The sequence below is a fragment of the Protopterus annectens genome, chromosome 3.part0, assembly GCF_019279795.1.
Source record: "Protopterus annectens isolate FY-2018-M chromosome 3.part0, PAN1.0, whole genome shotgun sequence".
In the NCBI taxonomy this organism is placed as follows: Eukaryota; Metazoa; Chordata; order Ceratodontiformes; family Protopteridae; genus Protopterus; species Protopterus annectens.
Window position 1 is genome coordinate 285070155 of NC_056731.1, and position 22638 is coordinate 285092792.

General features: G+C 42.5%; 1 protein-coding gene across 1 annotated transcript in view; it reads left to right on the forward strand.

The window, feature by feature from the left end:
• NEK10 (NIMA related kinase 10) overlaps window positions 1–21831 on the forward strand; it is a 3576599-nt gene extending 3554768 nt beyond the window's left edge. The window contains exon 38 of the mRNA XM_044064761.1: window positions 19669–21831. Coding sequence (XP_043920696.1) covers window positions 19669–19717 — 49 coding nt within the window. The 3' untranslated portion in view covers window positions 19718–21831. The remainder of the gene's footprint in view (window positions 1–19668) is intronic.
• Window positions 21832–22638: the final 807 nt, after the last annotated feature.

Consider the following 22638-nt stretch of genomic DNA (forward strand, 5'->3'; position numbering starts at 1 on the left):
TCTTTGTACACAGTAGGAGTGCCTGAAATCAGAATATGATCTCACTGCACTCAGTTGAGTGAGCAAATGAGATGGGCCCAGAGGCAGGCTGAGGGGCGGGCAGTTTCAAGGCCACTAAGATTAACACCAAAACAAAAACAGGGAGGGTGGGTGGGACTAACTGAAGAGCAGAATAACTGCAACTTGAGTTCAATATTCCTTCAACACAGTTTAAATCAAATTAAATACTGTATTTTTTTTTAAAAAGTGCAGATAAAGGTACTTAAATTCTCTTATACGTCCAGTTGAATATAACCAAGTTCTTAGCTGGCCAAAGCTGAGGGTTTTAAGCAATAAACATTTCACAATGCACCACTTAAAAAGGCAAGGACAGGAAATCAAAGAATGTGGCTACCCCCACACCTGTAATTACTAGCAAATAACACACTAGCTTCAGTTCAAGTTACTAAAGAGCAGAATAACTGCAACTTGAGTTCAATATTCCTTCAACACAGTTTAAATCAAATTAAATACTGTATTTTTTTTTTAAAAAAGTGCAGATAAAGGTACTTAAATTCTCTTATACGCCCAGTTGAATATAACCAAGTTCTTAGCTGGCCAAAGCTGAGGTTTTTAAGCAAAAAAATTTCACAATGCACCACTTAAAAAGGCAAGGACAGGAAATCAAAGAATGTGGCTACCCCCACACCTGTAATTACTAGCAAATAACACACTAGCTTCAGTTCAAGTTACTAAAGAGCAGAATAACTGCAACTTGAGTTCAATATTCCTTCAACACAGTTTAAATCAAATTAAATACTGTATTTTTTTTAAAAAGTGCAGATAAAGGTACTTAAATTCTCTTATACGTCCAGTTGAATATAACCAAGTTCTTAGCTGGCCAAAGCTGAGGTTTTTAAGCAATAAACATTTCACAATGCACCACTTAAAAAGGCAAGGACAGGAAATCAAAGAATGTGGCTACCCCCACACCTGTAATTACTAGCAAATAACACACTAGCTTCAGTTCAAGTTACTAAAGAGCAGAATAACTGCAACTTGAGTTCAATATTCCTTCAACACAGTTTAAATCAAATTAAATACTGTATTTTTTTTAAAAAAGTGCAGATAAAGGTACTTAAATTCTCTTATACGTCCAGTTGAATATAACCAAGTTCTTAGCTGGCCAAAGCTGAGGTTTTTAAGCAATAAAAATTTCACAATGCACCACTTAAAAAGGCAAGGACAGGAAATCAAAGAATGTGGCTACCCCCACACCTGTAATTACTAGCAAATAACACACTAGCTTCAGTTCAAGTTACTAAAGAGCAGAATAACTGCCACTTGAGTTAAATATTCTTTCAACACAGTTTAAATCAAATTAAATACTGTATTATTTTTTTTAAAAAGTGCAGATAAAGGTACTTAAATTCTCTTATACATCCAGTTGAATATAACCAAGTGCTTAGCTGGCCAAAGCTGAGGTTTTTAAGCAATAAAATTTCACAATGCACCACTTAAAAAGGCAAGGACAGGAAATCAAAGAATGTGGCTACCCCCACACCTGTAATTACTAGCAAATAACACACAAGCTTCAGTTCAAGTTACTAAAGAGCAGAATAACTGCCACTTGAGTTCAATATTCCTTCAACACAGTGTAAATCAAACACTGTATTTTTTTTTTTTTAAAGTGCAGATAAAGGTACTTAAATTCTCTTATACGTCCAGTTGAATATAACCAAGTTCTTAGCTGGCCAAAGCTGAGGTTTTTAAGCAATACAAATTTCACAATGCACCACTTAAAAAGGCAAGGACAGAAAATCAAAGAATGTGGCTACCCCCACACCTGTAATTACTAGCAAATAACACACTAGCTTCAGTTCAAGTTACTAAAGAGCAGAATAACTGCAACTTGAGTTCAATATTCCATGTTAAGTTGTCAATCTCACCTTCATTCTTGCTTGATGGGTTCGGAGCCGATCCTCGGCTCCGACTCGGCACTTGCTTTAGCTCGAGAACTCCTTTTACCAGCTCAAGGCAGCCCCATATCCCATGATGCAAGGCAGTAAGTACCCAGATCTCGTTTGCCGCTTCGCTTGGGAGGTCTTCTTTTTACCAGCTCCTGGTAAGTTTTTCACTTTTGTGAGTTTTAAGCCCCTTTTTACTAAAAAAACCTTGTTTTGATAGTTTTAAACTTATTTTATTCCCTTTCTGACAGAAATCCCTGTCTCCTTTAATTTTTTGTTAGTGTATCTTAAAAAAACCCTTCCCATCCCCTGTTAGGGTGTGTGTATTGGTTTTGTAGAATACCTTTTGGTATTTATTTAAGTTAAATTTGACTGGTGTGTGTGTGTGTGTTTTTCGGCACCATGTCAAAGGAGAGGGTCTCAGGTTTTAAGAAGTGTGACTCGTGCTGTCAGAAGATGTCTCTGACAGACGGTCACACTTCTTGCCTGTATTGTCTGGGCCCTCTTCACCTGCAGGACTCCTGTGCTATTTGTCACTCCTTCAGCCAGAGAGTCCTGCAGGAGAGACATAACAAACTGGTTCTTAGGGGCCTTCTTAAGCCGGAGGGCTCTCCGCTAAGTCGGCTCCATCAAAACCAGCAAGAGTTTCCAAGGCCCAGGCTTCTGTTCCTAAGCCTGCGGCCTCGGCCCGACTTTCGAGTCGAGATCGCTCCGCTGGAGCCGATTCTGGCTTTACAAAGCACTCGGCACCGATGGCTATCGGTGCCGAACCTATTTTGACCACTTCGATGTCGGCTCCGATCGGCTCCGACACCCATGTGGCACAGGCATCGGTGTTGGCTCCGATCGGCTCCGACACCGTTACTTTGGTGGCTGTATCGGCTCCGGCTGGAGCCGATTCATTGAGACGTTCTGTCGGCTCCGAGAAGTCGGCGCCGACAGGATCTGTAGTATCGGCTCCGATGGCTCATTCCAGGAAGAGGTCCAGGTCTCCTTCCTTGGAGCCGATACTTTCGGCTCCGACTTCGCCTCTTCTATCGGAACGGAGCCATCGGAGCCGATCTTCAAGGTCATCCAGGTTGTCAGATCATGACCTAGAGAGAGTGGTCAGTAGATTACTCAAGTCACAGGTACTGGCCCAAATGTTACACAGTCCGTCTCAGCAGACGACTGTTAGTCCACACCCCGTTACAGTTCCTCCTTCAACTCTACCCCAGAGTTTGGAGTTGGAGTCTTCGGGCATGGTTACTGCTACGGCTGGAGGACAGATACCCCCTTCTGGTCCTTCAGCCTCTACTCTTATCTCCTCTTCCTTAGAGGGATTCGGTGGTCGGGCTTCCATGGTCTCCTCCGAGGGGGTGAGTGGCATCGGACCCTTGTCCGAGCCCGCTCTTCCCCTTGGAGCCTCGGCCTTGGTGAGCTCGGCTCCGACATCTGCCTCGGAGACTTCCCTTTCGGTGGTCCCGGGAGTTCCTAGCTCTTCGGGGCGGGTTCTCTCGGACCTGCCTGGGAGGGGAGCATTCGAGGTAATGAAGAGTGTACTGGCCACTGGTATCAGTCAGCAGTCTGTTCCCGTAGCTCCTCCCTCTATAGTACCTGTTGACATCTCTGCCACTTCTCTTGCTACAGGACCCAGAGATCCTCCGCCTCAGGTTTCCCCATTGGGAATTTCGCCCTCTTCCGAGGATTCTCCTGATGTTTCGGGAGATCCTCCTAGGAAGAGGACTTGTAAGAGGAAGCATGTAGACTCCCCCGAGTCTGTCACTTCGGATACTGACTTTGATGAGTCAGAGGGATCCCCTAGATCCCCTCTGAGGATGTCTCCTTCTCAGACATCCTAGAACTTCTGAAACAGAGGGAAACTGGCCCACCAACAATCCCTCTGAGGATGAGTCAGTATACCTAGAGGCGTTTGGATCTCGGCCCTCCACCTCCTGGGTGTCTCCGCCTTCGACCCCTTATGCAGGTTATTGCACGAAGGCGTGGCAGCTCCTGACTCTGTAGGGCCAGCCCCTAGGAGGCCTTCAAAATTTATGACTCCCCCGAGTGACAAACATTTCCTTACCAAGGGTGTCCCGCTGATGCCATGGTGGTGGCTGCGGCCACCAAAAGGAACTTGCAGATCCTTCCGTGCCCGTCCATCCTCCTAATAAGGACTCTAGGACCATGGATACGTACGGCAAGCGGATGTTTTCCTCAGCGACCTTTGCTATGCGTTCGCTGAATTATCTTTGTCACTTCACCAGACTCCAGAGAGATATCCTGAAGGAGCTGGGAGAAGTAGTTCAGGATCCTACAGCTGCAGGGGCTCAAGAAAAGATTGCTTCGCAGCTAGGAACCCTCAATTCCATTGCTAACTCCTCCATGCGGCTAATATCTTATGCTGCGGATGGAGCGAGTAGAGCCGCAGGCACAGGTGTGGCTCTTAGACGCCAAGCCTGGATGCGACTATGTGATTTTGCGGATCCCTTTAAGGCGTCCTTCACAAATTCTCCCTTTGATGGGTCAGCTTTGCTTGGCCCTCAGGTGAAGGAAACCTTGACCAGGTGTGAGCAGGACGGCAAGACTCTTTCTGCTGTTGGAGTCCGTTTTTCCACCCCTTCTAGGCCTTATCCCAAAGGACAGAAGGGTGGGAAGATGTGGTTCCGTAAATCCCAAGGAGTCACGCCGGATTCACGTGGTCAGTTTACCCCTAGAGGCAGAGGGGGTAACAACAACAGACGCCGCTCTAGAGGCAGAGGGGGTCCGAAGAACCAGGGAAACAGGGAGCCTCTCTCTGATAAGCCCTTTCAACATCCCTGAGGTGTTGCCCGGCTGTCCCTCCTTGGAGGCAGTCGGGGGAAGATTATCACTGTACCCAGAAGCCTGGCATTCCCTCACTCAAGACAGATGGGTACAGTCGATCATATCCAAGGGTTACATAATTCCTTTCGAGGAAAGTCCCTTCCCCTCAAGTTCCCTTCCAGATGTACCACCCGGTCTAAGGGAAATTGCAGAGTTAGAAATCGCAAAACTACTGCAAAAAAGAGCCATTCAGCCAGTTACAATAGACCATTCAGAGCCCGGAATCTACTCAAGGTTCTTTTTGGTCCCAAAAAGACGGGAGACTGGAGACCAATATTGGATCTCAGCAGACTCAACAAGTCTGTCAGGAAGACAAGATTCCGAATGGTCACTCTTCAGTCAATTTTGCCCTTCTTACAGAAGGACAACTGGATGTGCTCAATAGATCTTCAGGATGCGTACTATCACATCAAAATTCACAGACGCTCCAGGAGATTTCTCCGCTTCCGGCCTTTATCCAGTCACTTCCAGTTCAGAGCCCTGCCCTTTGGTCTCACTACAGCCCCCAGAGTGTTCACCAAATGCATGGCAGTGGTCACGGCTCACCTGAGACGTCAAGGATTCCAGGTGTTTCCGTATCTCGACGACTGGCTCCTGTCAGCCACGACCAGGCATCAGCTTATACAAGCCAGGGATTACACAATAGACCTTTGTTCTCATTTAGGCATCTCAATCCACTTCGAAAAGTCATCCTTATCGCCCTGCCAGTCTATTACCTTCATAGGCGCAAACTTAAACACTGTTCGGATGTCAGCTACCCTTACAGAACAAAGAGTTTCAGACATTCAGACTCATGTCAGGATCATTCTGGCCAGCAAGAAAGTACAGGCCAGAATGGTTCTAAAGGTATTAGGTCTCATGGCTGCGGCCATTACTCTTCTTCCCTGGCTCGATTCTACATGCCTCCTTCAGTGGATGCTGTTCACACAGTGGTCATACCAGCAACTCCCAATGCGTCACCAGATTCTGGTGACACAGACATGCAAACAACATCTTGCTTGGTGGATCACTTCGTCCAGGTTCACCAAGGCAGGTGCTTTGTACCCCCGTCCCCGATAGCCACTGTCACCACGGATGCCTCCCTGATCGGGTGGGGGTCATTATCAGGGCAGGATGGTTCATGGGACGTGGCAACCGTTCGAGTACCATCTGCACATAAATGTCCTGGAGATGAGAGCAGTGCTTTTAACGTTGCAAGCCCTCAACGACTTTCTTCCCGTAGGGACAATTGCAGTCCACACAGACAACATGTCTGTAGTTTGGTATATCAACAAACAGGGCGGAACCAAGTCCTACCCCTTGTGTTGAGAAGCGCTCAGACTTTGGCAATGGGCGATCTCCTCTCATCGGTTTCTGGTAGCAACGCATATCCCTGGGAAAACCAACATTATAGCGGACAGATTGAGCAGAGCTATCCTCATGCCTCACGAGTGGTCTCTCAAGCAATCTATAGCGGAAGAGATTTTTCTGGAATGGGGTCGTCCATGTTGCGATCTTTTTGCTACTCCCCAAAACAGCAAATGTCCAGACTTCTTCAGCCTCTTCCGTCTATCAGGCCATCCCCCCAGAGACGCTCTGACCCAGGATTGGCCCCAGGGACTTCTTTATGCCTTCCCTCCATTTCCTCTGATCCCTCAGGTGATCTAGAAAGCTACCGTTTTGAGAGCCAAATTGATTCTCATTGCCCCTTACTGGCCTCGACAAGTTTGGTTCCCGTTCCTCCATCATCACCTTTTGGTGCAGCCGTGGCATCTGGACCCAGTGCCAGATCTACTGATTCACCAATCCAGTCAGCTGCACCGGTCAATCCCTTCTCTCAACCTCACAGCATGGTTGCTCCACTTCCTTCCTTAGTCAGGCTTCCTTTGATCTCTAACCCAGTTAGAGACATCATTGTAGCTTCACTAAAATCCTCTACCAGGAGGATTTACACAAGCAAATGGAAACGTTTCTCTTATTGGGCTAAGGCCCAAAATATTGATCCTTTTACTGCCCCTGTTCAGGCAGTTCTGGACTTCTTAGCAGAGATTTTTCATGCAGGCTCCTCTTCTTCCACAGTCAGAGTTCAATTGGCTGCTATTTCTAATTTTCATGTCGGGATAGCAGATCATAATATTATGTCCCATAGGCTCTGCAGGGCCTTCTTGAAAGGAATTTTCCTACTAAAGCCTCCAATCAGGAATCCTCCTCCTCAGTGGGATCTAAATTTAGTGCTGACATCCTTGATTCTTCCCCTTTCGAGCCAGCTGTTTCTTGTTCCCTGAAATATCTTTCTTGGAAAACTTTATTCCTAGTGGCTATTACATCTGCCAGGAGGGTGTCTGAACTTCATGCTCTTTCGGTTCGACCCCCCTATTTGATTTTTCACAAAGACAGAGTATCTTTGAGAACCAATCCATCCTTTTTACCTAAGGTCGCTTCAAAGAACAATCTGAATCAATCCATTGATCCTCCTGTATTTTTTCCTAACTATTCAGATAGAGCCGAACAAAACTACATTATCTTGGCGTCCACCGTCAGCTTAGATATTATTTGGATAGAACAAAAATTTAGAAAATCTGATCAACTTTTTGTTTCCTATGCGGATAATAAAAGGCCTTCCTGTTTCTAAAGTGACTTTGTCCAGATGGCTTTCTTCGGTCATCACTGAAATTTATACGATCAGGGGAAAACAGCTGTGCTCAAAACCTAAAGCACATTCAACTAGGAGTTTAGCTACTTCTACAGCTTTTCAAGCTAGACTGCCTTTGGACACTATTTGTGCAGCGGCCACTTGGGCCACTCCTCACACTTTTGTTTCCCATTACAAATTGGACTTGGCCTCCAGGGACAGAGCCAGTTTTGGCTCTACAGTCCTTAAGAGTTTGTTCCATTGAGCCACCCAGGATAGAGGTGCTAGGACGCGGTCCCATCAAGCAAGAATGAAGGCGAGATTGACAACTTAACATTAAGAAGTTATGTACCTACCATAACGTTCCATGTTAGTTGTCTTCTCGCCTTCTTTCTCGACCCTCCCTCCTTCCCCTGGCCTGGACAGACCTTGTATAAGAAACTATTATGCTAAAGACCATTCAGACCTGGTCCTTTTTCCATCTGTAAGTTTCTTCTTCCTTTGGGAAGTATTTTATGCTTGGTGTTATTGCCCTTTGTCAACAAACGAGATCTGGGTACTTACTGCCTTGCATCATGGGATATGGGGCTGCCTCGAGCTGGTAAAAGGAGTTCTCGAGCTAAAGCAAGTGCCGAGTCGGAGCCGAGGATCGGCTCCGAACCCATCAAGCAAGAAAGAAGGCGAGAGAAGACAACTAACATGGAACGTTATGGTAGGTACATAACTTCTTATTCAACACAGTTTAAATCAAATTAAATACTGTATTTTTTTTTAAAAAAAGTGCAGATAAAGGTACTTAAATTCTCTTATACGTCCAGTTGAATATAACCAAGTTCTTAGCTGGCCAAAGCTGAGGTTTTTAAGCAATAAAAATTTCACAATGCACCACTTAAAAAGGCAAGGACAGGAAATCAAAGAATGTGGCTACCCCACACCTGTAATTACTAGCAAATAACACACTAGCTTCAGTTCAAGTTACTAAAGAGCAGAATAACTGCAACTTGAGTTCAATATTCCTTCAACACAGTTTAAATCAAATTAAATACTGTATTTTTTTTTAAAAAGTGCAGCTAAAGGTACTTAAATTCTCTTATACGTCCAGTTGAATATAACCAAGTTCTTAGCTGGCCAAAGCTGAGGTTTTTAAGCAATAAAAATTTCACAATGCACCACTTAAAAAGGCAAGGACAGGAAATCAAAGAATGTGGCTACCCCCACACCTGTAATTACTAGCAAATAACACACTAGCTATAGTTCAAGTTACTAAAGAGCAGAATAACTGCAACTTGAGTTCAATATTCCTTCAACACAGTTTAAATCAAATTAAATACTGTATTTTTTTTTTAAAAAGTGCAGATAAAGGTACTTAAATTCTCTTATACGTCCAGTTGAATATAACCAAGTTCTTAGCTGGCCAAAGCTGAGGTTTTTAAGCAATAAAAATTTCACAATGCACCACTTAAAAAGGCAAGGACAGGAAATCAAAGAATGTGGCTACCCCACACCTGTAATTACTAGCAAATAACACACTAGCTTCAGTTCAAGTTACTAAAGAGCAGAATAACTGCAACTTGAGTTCAATATTCCTTCAACACAGTTTAAATCAAATTAAATACTGTATTTTTTTTTTAAAAGTGCAGATAAAGGTACTTAAATTCTCTTATACGTCCAGTTGAATATAACCAAGTTCTTAGCTGGCCAAAGCTGAGGTTTTTAAGCAATAAAAATTTCACAATGCACCACTTAAAAAGGCAAGGACAGGAAATCAAAGAATGTGGCTACCCCCACACCTGTAATTACTAGCAAATAACACACTAGCTTCAGTTCAAGTTACTAAAGAGCAGAATAACTGCAACTTGAGTTCAATATTCCTTCAACACAGTTTAAATCAAATTAAATACTGTATTTTTTTTTTTAAAAAGTGCAGATAAAGGTACTTAAATTCTCTTATACCTCCAGTTGAATATAACCAAGTTCTTAGCTGGCCAAATTTGAGGTTTTTAAGCAACAAAGCACATTTCTGATTAGACAGACTAAAATTCTTGACTTGGCATTTAGTTACATAAAATGAAGTGCCACTAATGATTTTCATAATTTGATCACTGTTGCAGTAGCATTTAACTATATGGGATGAATCTTGCCAAGTATATCAGATACCTGGCCTTCTTATGAAAGCTTTGGTACCTTCCTTGAGTACTGCACATCAATTGAAGCACAAGGGCATTGGTACCCAAATTCAGAACTTTCTTAATATTGAAGAATTCAATCAAGCATATTTTTCTCTAAAAGTGTTAAGTTTTCTGTTATCAGTGTCAGAAAGGAAAAATGCATGTGTGGCAGACAAATCCCATGCAAGGGCTTCCACATGGCCGATTTCTACTGCTTTGGGGAATCAAACAACATCTGTTTGTGTGATAACTGGCCAGCCTTTACCCCAAAAATCATTTTCCGTAGGCTGAATAGCCTCAAACATTTCATAGAAATCTGATAACTCAAAGCCCTTCCTTGGTCCTCCATGGCTACTAATTCTTATTTGTTGAACATCCCCTTTCAGTCAAAGAAAAAACAAAAACACTGTTTAAGAGGGTACAGAAGAGACTCCTCCTTTGGCCTCTATTTTCCCTGGTCTGAGACTGATGTCAGTCTGATTTTCCCTACCCTTCTGGTGATGCTCTGTGGGAGCCACTAAGTGTCAGGAGTCAGATATATTCAGTCAGACCAGACATCAGGCTTCAGATGGTAAGGGAGAATATTGTTTTCTTTTTACTGAAGGGACTAACACTATACTTCGGGTCTTTAAATAATAGAGTAGGTAGTAGGCTTCATCATGGAGGTCTGGACATCCAGTGTCTCTAAAACTATTAGGTTTGAGACACTTTAAAAAAATCCCCAAAAACTAAATATCTTTCCTCTCTTTCCACTCCAGCTAGTTTCAAGTGGTCTCAAAATGAATGGTATACTTTTGCTTAGTGGCTTTTAGAGATTTTCAGACTTAGCAACAATCTACCACAATTTCCTCCCATTGTAATAGGAAAAAGGTAACTGTCTTCTAAATAACTAATTTCTGAGTCATAAAGAAGTAGAACTCTGTCTGTTCCCTGAATGTTCAACCCCCTGCACCATAGAAGTCTGATAGACTATATAAAATGCCTTGGTCTCACAAAAATATCTTTAGGAATTCACTTGTGATCCTACTGTGAACTCCATAGATAAAGGATGGTACGTTCTAGCCCTTGGCTTTTTCCATTCTCATCCCCAATGAGAAGAATAGTAGGGCATTTGATAGACATGGAAAGAAGGTGTATTATTCTTCATCCTTGGCCTTCAGGCCAGGGCTATCAGTTGTCAGGCCCATATGGTTAAATACCTCATTTTTATTTTTTCAGGCATGCAACAAAATATTTTTCGCACATACTCTAAATCTACCCACTTACCCAACCCTTATACTAGCCCTAACCTATAACCACTCGCACATACAATTAAACTATTTCCTTAGATAACCCTTCCTGTAATGCTAAAAGACACACACACACACACACACACACACACACACACACACACACACACACACACACACACACACACACACACACACACACACACACATACACACACACACACACACACACACACTACCACCCTAAATTCACTGTCACTTACCTTTTTCAGCAAAAAGTAGAGTCATCCAAACCAGCTCTCAAACATTAACATGCACTAGACCTCATTGGCCAAAGATGTGTTCAATAAACTGTAGTACAAAATCGCACACACAGACATGTGTGTGTGTGTGTGTGCGTGTGTGTGTGTGTGTGTGTTTCTTCTTAGCAACTTTTCTCTCAGTAATCAACTTTGTCCTGTTTCTGGCATGATATAAAATAATATATGATGTTAAGTTGTCAATCTCGCCTTCATTCTTGCTTGATGGGTTCGGAGCCAATCCCTCGGCTCCAACTCGGCACTTGCTAAGCTCGAGAGTCACTTTTACCAGCTCGAGGCAGCCCCATATCCCATGATGCAAGGCGGTAAGTACCCAGATCTCGTTTGCCACTTCGCTTATGAGGTCCTCCTTTTACCAGCTCCTGGTAAGTGATTTACTAATTCGCTATTTTAGCCCCTTTTAACTTAAAAACCCCTTATTGTTAGTTTTTATTTAGTTTTAAACTGTTTCTGACAGAAATTTGTCTGTCTCTTATTATTTTTTTAGTCAGACTTTACCCATCCCATCCCCCCCCCCTGTTAGGGTGTGTGTGTGTGTGTTTGTAGTTATACCTTTTTGGTATATTTAAATTTAAATTCTTTGACTGGTGTGTGTGTGTGCTTTTGTTACACCATGTCAAAAGAAAGGGTCTCAGGCTTTAAGAAGTGTGACTCGTGCTGTCAGAAGATGTCTCTGACAGATGGTCACACTTCTTGCCTTTATTGCCTGGGGCCTCTTCACCTGCAGGACTCCTGTGCTATATGTCATTCTTTCAGCCAGAGAGTCCTGCAGGAAAGAAGAAACAAATTAATACTCAGGGGCCTTCTTAAGCCGGAGGGCTCTCCGGCTAAGTCGGCTCCACCTAAGACTGCCAAGTCTTCCAAGGCCCAGGCTTCTGTGTCAAAGCCTGCGGCCTCGGCTCCGACTCGTTCTGAGTCGAGATCGGCTCCGGCTGGAGCCGATTCTGGCTTAACCAAGCCTTCAGCACCGATGGCTATCGGTGCCGATTCTGCATCGACCACTTCGGTGTCGGCTTCGATCGGCTCCGACCACCATGTGGCACAGGCATCGGTGTCGGCTCCGATCGGCTCCGACACCGTTACTTTTGTGGCTGTATTGGCTCCGGCTGGAGCCGATGCATCGAGGCTACCTGTCGGCTCCAACAGGTTCTATAGTTTCATCGGTTCCGATGGCTCCTTCGAGGAAGAGGTCGAGGTCTCCTTCCTTGGAGCCGATACTTTCGGCTCCGGCTTCACCTCTCCTCTCGGAACGGAGCCATCGGAGCCGATCTTCAAGGTCATCCAGGCTTTCGGACCATGACTTAGAGAGAGTGGTCAGTAGATTACTTAAGTCACAGGCACTGGCCCAAATGTTACATAGTCCGGCTCAACAGACGACTATTGGTCCACACCCCGTTACAGTTCCTCCTTCAACTCTACCCCAGAGCTTGGAGTTGGAGCCTTCGGGAATGGTTACTGCTACGGCTGAGGGACGGATACCCCCTTCTGTCCCTTCAGCCTCTACTCTTATCTCCTCTTCGAGACCTTCCTTAGAGGGATTCGGTGGCCGGGCTTCCATGGTCTCCTCCGAGGGGGTGAGTGGCATCGGACCCTTGTCCGAACCCGCTCTTCCCCTTGGAGCCTCGGCCTTGGTGAGCTCGGCTCCGACATCTGCCTCGGAGACTTCCTTTTTGGTGGTCCCTGGAGTTCCTAGCTCTTCGGAATGGGTTCTCTCGGACCTGCCTGGGAGGGGAGCATTCGAGGTGATGAAGAGTGTGCTGGCCACTGGTATCAGCCAGCAGTCTGTTCCCTTAGCTCCTCCCTCTATAGTGCCTGTTGACATCTCTGCCACTTCTCTTGCTACAGGACCCAGAGATCCTCCGCCTCAGGTTTCCCCATTGGGAATTTCCCTCTCTTCCGAGGATTCTCCTGATGTTTCGGGAGATCCTCCTAGGAAGAGGACTTGTAAGAGGAAACACGTAGACTCCCCCGAGTCTATCACTTCAGATACTGACTTTGATGAGTCAGAGGGATCCCCAAGATCCCCCTCTGAGGATGTCTCCTTCTCAGACATCCTAGAACTCCTTAGACAGAGGGGAAACTGGCCCACCAATAATCCCTCTGAGGATGAGTCAGTATACCTAGAGGCGTTTGGATCTCGGCCCTCCACCTCCTGGGTGTCTCCGCCTTTCGACCCCCTTATGCAGGTTATTGCCCGAAAGGCGTGGGCTGCTCCTGACTCTGTAGAGCCAGTCCCTAGGAGGCCTTCAAAATTTATCACTGCCCTGTGTGACAAGCAATTCCTCACTAAGGGTGTCCCCGCTGATGCCATGGTGGTGGCTGCTGCCACCAAGAAGGAACTTGCAGATCCTTCCGTACCCGTCCATCCTCCTAATAAGGACTCTAGGACCATGGATAGGTACGGTAAGCGGATGTTTTCCTCAGCGACCTTTGCTATGCGTTCGCTGAATTACCTATGTCACTTCACCAGACTCCAGAGGGATATCCTTAAGGAGCTGGGTGAAGTAGTACAGGATCCTACAGCTGCAGGGGCTCAAGAAAAATTGCTTCGCAGCTAGGAACCCTTAATTCCATTGCAAACTCCTCCATGCGGCTAATATCATATGCTGCTGATGGAGCAAGTAGGGCCGCAGGTACAGGTGTGGCTCTTAGACGCCAAGCCTGGATGCGGCTATGTGACTTTGCAGATCCCTTTAAGGCGTCCTTCACAAATTCTCCCTTTGATGGGTCAGCTTTGTTTGGCCCTCAGGTGAAGGAAACTTTGACCAGGTGTGAGCAGGACGGCAAGACTCTTTCTGCTGTAGGAGTCCGTTTTTCCACCCCTTCTAGACCTTACCCCAAAGGACAGAAAGGTGGCAAAATGTGGTTCCGCAAATCCCAAGGAGTCACGCCGGATTCACGTGGTCAGTTTACCCCTAGAGGCAGAGGGGTAACAACAACAGACGCCGCTCTAGAGGCAGAGGGGTCCAAAACCAGGGAAACAGAGAGCCTCTCTCTGACAAGCCCTTTCGGCATCCCTGAGATGTTGCCCGGCTGTCCCTCCTTGGAGGCAGTCGGGGGAAGATTATCACTGTACCCAGAAGCCTGGCATTCCCTCACTCATGACAGATGGGTACAGTCGATCATATCCAAGGGTTACATAATTCCTTTCGAGGAAAGTCCTTTCCCCTCAAATTCCCTTCCAGATGTACCACCCGGTCTAAGGGAAATTGCAGAGTTAGAAGTCTCAAAACTACTGCAAAAAAGAGCCATTCAGCCAGTTACAACAGACCATTCAGAGCCCGGAATCTACTCAAGGTTCTTTTTGGTCCCCAAAAAGACGGGAGACTGGAGACCAATATTGGAACTCAGCAGACTCAACAAGTCTGTGAGGAAAACAAGATTCCGAATGGTCACTCTTCAGTCAATTCTGCCCTTCTTACAGAAGGACAACTGGATGTGCTCAATAGATCTTCAGGATGCGTACTATCACATCAAAATTCACAGACGCTCCAGGAGATTTCTCCGCTGGCTGGGGTCCAGTCATTTCCAGTTCAGAGCCCTGCCCTTTGGTCTCACTACAGCCCCCAGAGTGTTCACCAAATGCATGGCAGTGGTCACGGCTCACCTGAGACGTCAAGGATTCCAGGTGTTTCCGTATCTCGACGACTGGCTCCTGTCAGCCACCACCAGGCATCAGCTTATTCAAGCCAGGGATTACACAATAAGTCTTTGTTCTCATTTGGGCATCTCGATCAACTTCGAAAAGTCATCCTTATCGCCCTGCCAGTCTATTACTTTCATAGGCGCAAACTTAAACACTGTTCGGATGTCAGCTACCCTTACAGATCAAAGAGTTTCAGACATTCAGAGTCATGTCAGGATCATTCTGGCCAACAAGAAAGTACAGGCCAGAATGGTTCTAAAGGTATTAGGCCTCATGGCTGCGGCCATTACTCTTCTTTCCCTGGCTCGATTCTACATGCGCCTTCTTCAGTGGATGCTGTTCACACAGTGGTCGTACCAACAACTTCCAATGCGTCACCAGATTCTGGTGACACAGACTTGCAAAGATCATCTTACTTGGTGGATCACATCTCCTCAGGTTCACCAAGGCAGGTACTTTGTACCCCCATCCCCGATAGCCACTGTCACCACGGATGCCTCCTGATCGGGTGGGGGGTCATTATCAGGGCAGGATGGTTCATGGGACGTGGCAGCCGTTCGAGTACCATCTGCACATAAATGTCCTGGAGATGAGAGCAGTGCTTTTAACGTTGCAAGCCCTCAACGACTTTCTTCCCGTAGGGACAATTGCAGTCCACACAGACAACATGTCTGTAGTTTGGTATATCAACAAACAGGGCGGAACCAAGTCCTACCCCTTGTGTCGAGAAGCACTCAGACTATGGCAATGGGCGATCTCCTCTCATCGGTTTCTGGTAGCAACGCATATCCCTAGGAAAACCAACATTGTAGCGGACAGATTGAGCAGAGCTATTCTCATGCCTCACGAGTGGTCTCTCAAGCAATCTATAGCGGAAGAGATATTTCTGGAATGGGGTCGTCCATGTTGTGATCTTTTTGCTACTCCCCAAAACAGCAAATGCCCAGACTTCTTCTTTCTCTTCCCTCTACCAGGCCATCCCCCCAGAGACGCTCTGACCCAGGATTGGCCCCAGGGACTTCTTTATGCCTTCCCTCCATTTCCTCTGATCCCTCAAGTTATCCAGAAAGCTACCGTTTTGAGAGCCAAATTGATTCTCATTGCCCCTTACTGGCCTCGACAAGTTTGGTTCCCGTTCCTCCATTATCACCTTTTGGTGCAGCCGTGGCATCTGGACCCAGTGCCAGATCTTCTGATTCACCAATCCGGTCAGCTGCACCGGTCTATCCCTTCTCTCAACCTCACAGCATGGTTGCTCCACTTCCTTCCTTAGCCAGGCTTCCTTTGATCTCTAACCCAGTTAGAGACATCATAGTAGCTTCGTTAAAATCCTCTACCAGGAGGATTTATACAAGCAAATGGAAACGTTTCTCTTATTGGGCTAAGGCCAAGAATATTGATCCTTTCACTGCCCCTGTTCAGGCAGTCCTGGACTTCTTAGCAGAGATTTTTCATGCAGGTTCCTCTTCTTCCACAATCAGAGTTCAATTGGCTGCTATCTCCAACTTTCATGTCGGGGTCGCAGATCATAATATTATGTCCCATAGGCTCTGCAGGGCCTTCTTGAAAGGAATTTTCCTACTAAAGCCTCCAATCAGGAATCCTCCTCCTCAGTGGGATCTAAATTTAGTGCTGACATCCTTGATTCTTCCCCCCTTCGAGCCAGCTGTTTCTTGTTCCCTGAAATTTCTTTCTTGGAAAACTTTATTCCTAGTGGCTATTACATCGGCCAGGAGGGTGTCTGAACTTCATGCTCTATCGGTTCGACCCCCCTATTTGGTTTTTCACAAAGACAGAGTATCTTTGAGAACTAATCCGACCTTTTGCCTAAGGTCGCTTCAAAGACCAATTTGAATCAATCCATTGATCTCCTGTATTTTTCCCAAACTATTCAGACAGAGCTGAACAAAACTACATTATCTTGATGTCCACCGTCAACTTAGATATTATTTGGACAGAACAAAAAATTTTTAGAAAATCTGATCAACTTTTTGTTTCCTATGCGGATAATAAAAAGGCCTTCCTGTTTCTAAAGTGACCTTGTCCAGATGGCTTTCTTCGGTCATCTCTGAAATTTATCTGCTCAGGGGAAAACAGCTGTGCTCAAAACCTAAAGCACATTCAACTAGGAGCTTAGCTACTTCTACAGCCTTTCAAGCTAGACTTCCTTTAGACACTATTTGTGCAGCGGCCACTTGGGCCACTCCTCACACTTTTGTTTCCCATTACAAATTGGACTTGGCCTCCAGGGACAGAGCCAGTTTTGGCTCTACAGTCCTCAAGAGTCTGTTCCATTGAGCCACCCAGGATAGAGGTGCTAGGACGGTCCCATCAAGCAAGAATGAAGGCGAGATTGACAACTTAACATTAGAAGTTATGTACCTACCATAACGTTCCATGTTAGTTGTCTTCTCGCCTTCTTTCTTGCGACCCTCCCTCCTTCCCCCAGGCCTGGACAGACCTTGTTATAAGAAATTATTATGCTGAAGACCATTCAGACCTGGTCCTTCTTCCATCCTGTAAGTTTTCTTTCTTCCTTTGGGAAGTGTTTTATGCTTGGTGCTATTGCCCTTTGTCATCAAACGAGATCTGGGTACTTACCGCCTTGCATCATGGGATATGGGGCTGCCTCGAGCTGGTAAAAGTGACTCTCGAGCTTAGCAAGTGCCGAGTCGGAGCCGAGGGATCGGCTCCGAACCCATCAAGCAAGAAAGAAGGCGAGAGAAGACAACTAACATGGAACGTTATGGTAGGTACATAACTTCTTATTTTGACTTATCAGGGTATGACATACCATCCAGCTATAGCCTTCCTTTTTTAGAGGCAAGAAAGCTCCAGATTTTGGCATTCATATGTCTCATGTAGATGTATAGTGCATGAGGAGGGCACCCCAAAAGTGTTTGTAAACTGACTGAAGATCTGATATCCTTAGCAGGATACTTCCTATATAGCTTTATGTTACTGCAACAGTGATTTTTTGAACATCACTTTTAACTTACACAACTATATTTTCTGGTTATACCAACCCTGGTGAACTCATATCATTCTCAAATTACTGTAATAACTAGTAAATATACTAGTCAATTTCTTAATGCAGAAATGAAAATTCAAAAGTGTGATTAGTATAGCAGCTAGTTAATGTAATATTTTTTGCGACGAAACTGGCAAAATTATAGTTTCATATCTACCAGTAGTGAATACCAAGAGTAAACTAAGTAACAAACCACCATGATGGAATAAGAAAGTCAGTAAAGTTTTTTTTTTTTTTTGTAAAATTGACATTATTGGCAAATTTATAAGAAATTCCCATTTGTAAAAAGTTAAAAAAGACTCAGAAGATCAATCAAATCCCTGTCTAAGGCAATATGACTCAGCATATCTATTTGCAAAAAAAAAGAATTTGTAACTAATTAATTGGAAAACAAGAAAGCATTTTTTATTTGTACTGGGATATTGGTAACCAATAAGTTACCATCACTTACTGTAGGTATTATAGCAAGGTGGTTAAAGAACCCTTGGAAACTGCAGATAATTACAGTGAGGTTTTTTCTATTTCTAATACTACTAGGCTATATACTACCAACTCTATAAGTAGTACTTATTGTCTTAGTGAATCAAAAAACATCTTAGATGAGATGATTAGAAGTTTAAAATCTAGCACAGTAGTTAGGCACTAGTAGTATTTAAAAAATGTATTTAAAGGGTAGGTGAAGTTTGTCTTTAGAACTTGCAAGATTACGCCAACAAATGTTGATTGGCTTTGCTCTCGACAAGTGGAAAAAAAATAAGAAAACAGGTATTTAAAGAGAGTATATAAAGTCCGAGTAATTACTGTTATATGAACCTTGTATTGTAAGAAAATATTTGAGAAGGTACTGTTAAAACGTATTCCTGAATCTACATTGAACTGACCATTTTAAATCAACTTGGGTTTATTACTGGCAAGTCAGGTACATCAATATTAATACAGTTTCATAATAATGTAATTGACACTCTTGGTGTTGACCTTCTACTTGAATTTATCTTCCTGGATCTCACAAAGGTGGTTAATAGTATATCATATAAAAAAAATGTTGCTTATTTAATTATACCCAGTTACATTCACTTGTTAAATGGCTAAATTAGCATAAAACCATAAAGAAATGTACAGTAATGCATTTTGGTTATGAGAACTTAGAGTACCTCTGCTCTGTCAATAATTACATTATCACTGCTGCTTACAAGTCTACAAATCTGGAATCTTTATTTCTGAAGATTTATCCTTTGACATTTACATGCTAATGACATGTAATAAGATTTGTGGTATTGTAAAACTATTGTGTGCACAATTTTACGAAGATCTGGTAATGCCATGGTCCCTTTATATCGTTTATTTGTTTGTCCATGTGATTAATTTTTTGTTGACTGGTTTAGTCCTACTAGACAAGTGTGATTTTCAGGAGAAACCTTAAGTGATAGTAATACTGATTAGTAGTACAGTAGAGCTCTTTTGGTAAAGTTATATAATCAATGTGTGCAATTTTGGAGTATACAGTGGAAATGAAAGCATAGGTTTTCCTTACGACGTAACAAACTAGAAGAAATATGACAATATTAGGCATACCAGAAAATTGCAAACCATTTTTTAGGTAAAGTCTGGATTGTAATACAACTAAATATACAGATGTTACTATCTTGGCCTTATCAGTTTGCTTATCTCCTTCTTTATCTGCATGAAATTACATACTCACATCAGAGGACCAATTTTGAAATGTAAGGCAATGTTTATTTGCATATACAGCATCTCATATTTCAGGAAAACAAATGTGTGACCAGATTAAAATGCACACAGACCTGTGGTGTTTTTCCAGTTCCATGATATCTGTGTAGGTATAAAGTGCCTAATAACTGTCATTTTATTTTAGGTCACTTTCCTGTTCAACGGCAATCAACAGTTTTCCTGCAAAGAGATGAAAAGAGATTCGCTGCTTCATGTATCAATAAAGTCAAGCTGCCTGCATTTCAAGAAACGAGGATCAAATTATTTGGAACACAAAACATGTGAGACATTAGTATGAAACCTGCAAGCTAATGAAATCTAAAGGGAACAAAATGTGCTTTCTATAAAACTATCTTCAGACTTCCTACAAAAATCAATGCTGTACGGAAACATCTGATATGAAAACCCAAATGAATGTGCAGCTGTGATCGCATTATTTCTCAGCACAGATAAAGAAAACACATGATGTCATAGCCTGATTTTTTTAAGTGAACATGATATCTACTTGTAGATGGCTGCATCTGAAATTACATTCAACTTTGTCCGTGATTCTTGTCACAAGTTCAGTTTATTTGTGTGTTATTCGCTTGCAGTGAACAGTTTGATTTTCACTGTCTAATATTTCCTTAGCCAGTTGTCTGACACTAGAGTAAGACACAAGACAGAAAATGATGCCTTTCAACTATCACTGCTTTATTGAGAAATGAGTAGCACTTTTTTTCTGAGTTGAAGTTTTATGTAATAGATATATAAAAACTTGTGAGCAATTTATACCTCATATATGTAAGTTCTGTTTCTTTTCTGTTAGTTTGAACTTATGCAGCCAGCTTCAAATATAGTGCCAGAGGTAAAGGGATATATTAACAATAATTTGTTTGAAAATCTTACATAAGTGTAATTTAAAATGCATTTTTGTTTCACAGATCTGGTTATACTGTTAAGCACATTTAATTATGGGAAAAGAAACAGAATTGTATATTTTCCTGAATTTTGCTGCTACCTTACACTTAGGAAAGTTGTTCTTTAGATAATTTTGTCACAAAGACAGAAAGGTCAGAAGAATGTTACATCTCCAGTTGTATTTTACACTTTGATGAGAAATCAGTGTGTTTCATTGTACACATATGACTGAATTCTAAAAGCCAGATAATGACAATCTGCAGTTGTCACAAAGGCTTTTCTAAGTGCAATATTATTAGATATATTTTGATTTCAAGCAATGAAACACTCCTTATAACTATACAAACTGGGATATCTTTACTAGTTCTTAAAACAGATGTTGAGAAGTGAACTGTTAGAATGTATATGAGGTCATCTTGTCCAATGTGTGTGCTGGCCTTTTTCGATTTAAATGACTTCATCAATGTCCTCTCAGAAATAAACTTTATTTTTAATATACAAAATGCAATCCAAATTCATGTCTTTCAAATGAAAATGGAATCCAGGAGTTTTGCATAAAATGTTTGAAATATCCCTAATTTTTTGTCAGTATGGATTTCCAGTACCTATTATTGTATATTGAAAAAACTCTTAATACCCTTCATACACTCAAAACCTCTTTTTTCACATGCATGTCATAGTTTTGTTGTTATTCACAGATATTGTACTGAACTCCATGAAAAATTGTATAAAATGCGTGAAGAGTGCATAGCGATCGCTAGGATATTTCAGGTCTGGAGATTTATGATGAAGTCTAGAACTCTGCATAAAAATGCTTCTGTTATTTTGTCTGTTGGCAGTAAATGCCTAGTTTCAGCACTTGTATCAGTTTGAAGCATGAATACAGTAATATATATGTGTGTGTGTGTGTGAGAGAGAGAGACACAGCAGAAAAAGATGTAGGCAATGATTATTAAACATTGATGCTGAAGACATTATATTGGGCCAAGTCGAATATGCTATATGCAGGTGCTGCAAAAGCTGACTTGGATGCCTAAAATGTCTCCTTGTTATTTATGCTGCATGCTCGGGCTTTGCTGTGTTGCTACAAGGAAAGCATATCAAATATTGTTCCAAAGATCTATGGTTGTTCTTCTTAAGTTTGTCATTGTTGCCACTGTTCATATCTAACAGTTACATTTTATTTATTTTGTGCTATTTAACATTTGTTAACTGAATTGGTGCACTGATCCAAAGACTTTTATCTGGCACAAACCAGGCCATATAGGCAAAAATAACAAGAACTTTAGATAAATGTAAGAAGTACATACTATTAAAAAAACAGCAACACAAGATAAGGCAACATAAGAAAATAAATGGATAAGAAGTAAATGCAATTTTATAACAACAAAATACAGTAAAGCAACAATTAATAACTACTAAAGACATTGGAATTGATGAGACCTAGTATTTAAAGCAGGTTTGTACACAAATATTCACAATGATAGTGAAAGTGAAATATTATGGGTAGTATCTCTGTCGATGTACTATAATTCTGTGATTATATTGTACTGGCTGCTCTTTTTTTTTCTGTCTCTGATTGCATCAGTTGTATTGTCATTTGTTCCCCATGAATTGTATTTTGTTTACAGAGTCTACATCATTATTTGACATTCTTCTTTAGCATTTTTTTTCTGGTAACTCTCTTCTTTTGCTAACAAAATAAGAAAGGAAAAAAATTTATTATTGTTTGAATATTTCTTATTTAGCCCAAGTACGAATATCTTCAAAAGAGTAATGTGATAACAATGAATTGTCATATGAATGTGGCTTCAAAAAGGGATTTATGTTTGATATATCTTGTTCTCATTACCGAATGGTTAACCCTGGACATGTTGCTGCTCTTCTTGAATACATTTTTCTGAAACAGTAACCAGATATGGCAGATTTGAAGACTGATCTGTGATCATGATTTCATTGATAGGTGAATGCTATTACACACATTCCTCAACAGCTCTCTTAATGAACTGATTATGCTTAATCTTGCAATTTCTTTGTTTCCTCAATGTAAGATACAGCAAAACTTATCTTTTTGTCGGTTTGCATTAAACAAATGGTTCCTCTTCTTTTTCATTTGGTGGCTCCATCATAATTTTATAGGTTCATAAGTAAGCACTAGGCTATCTGCCCTTGTTGGCCATTTTAAGCATAGCTAATTTCCCTTTTAAATCTGAGA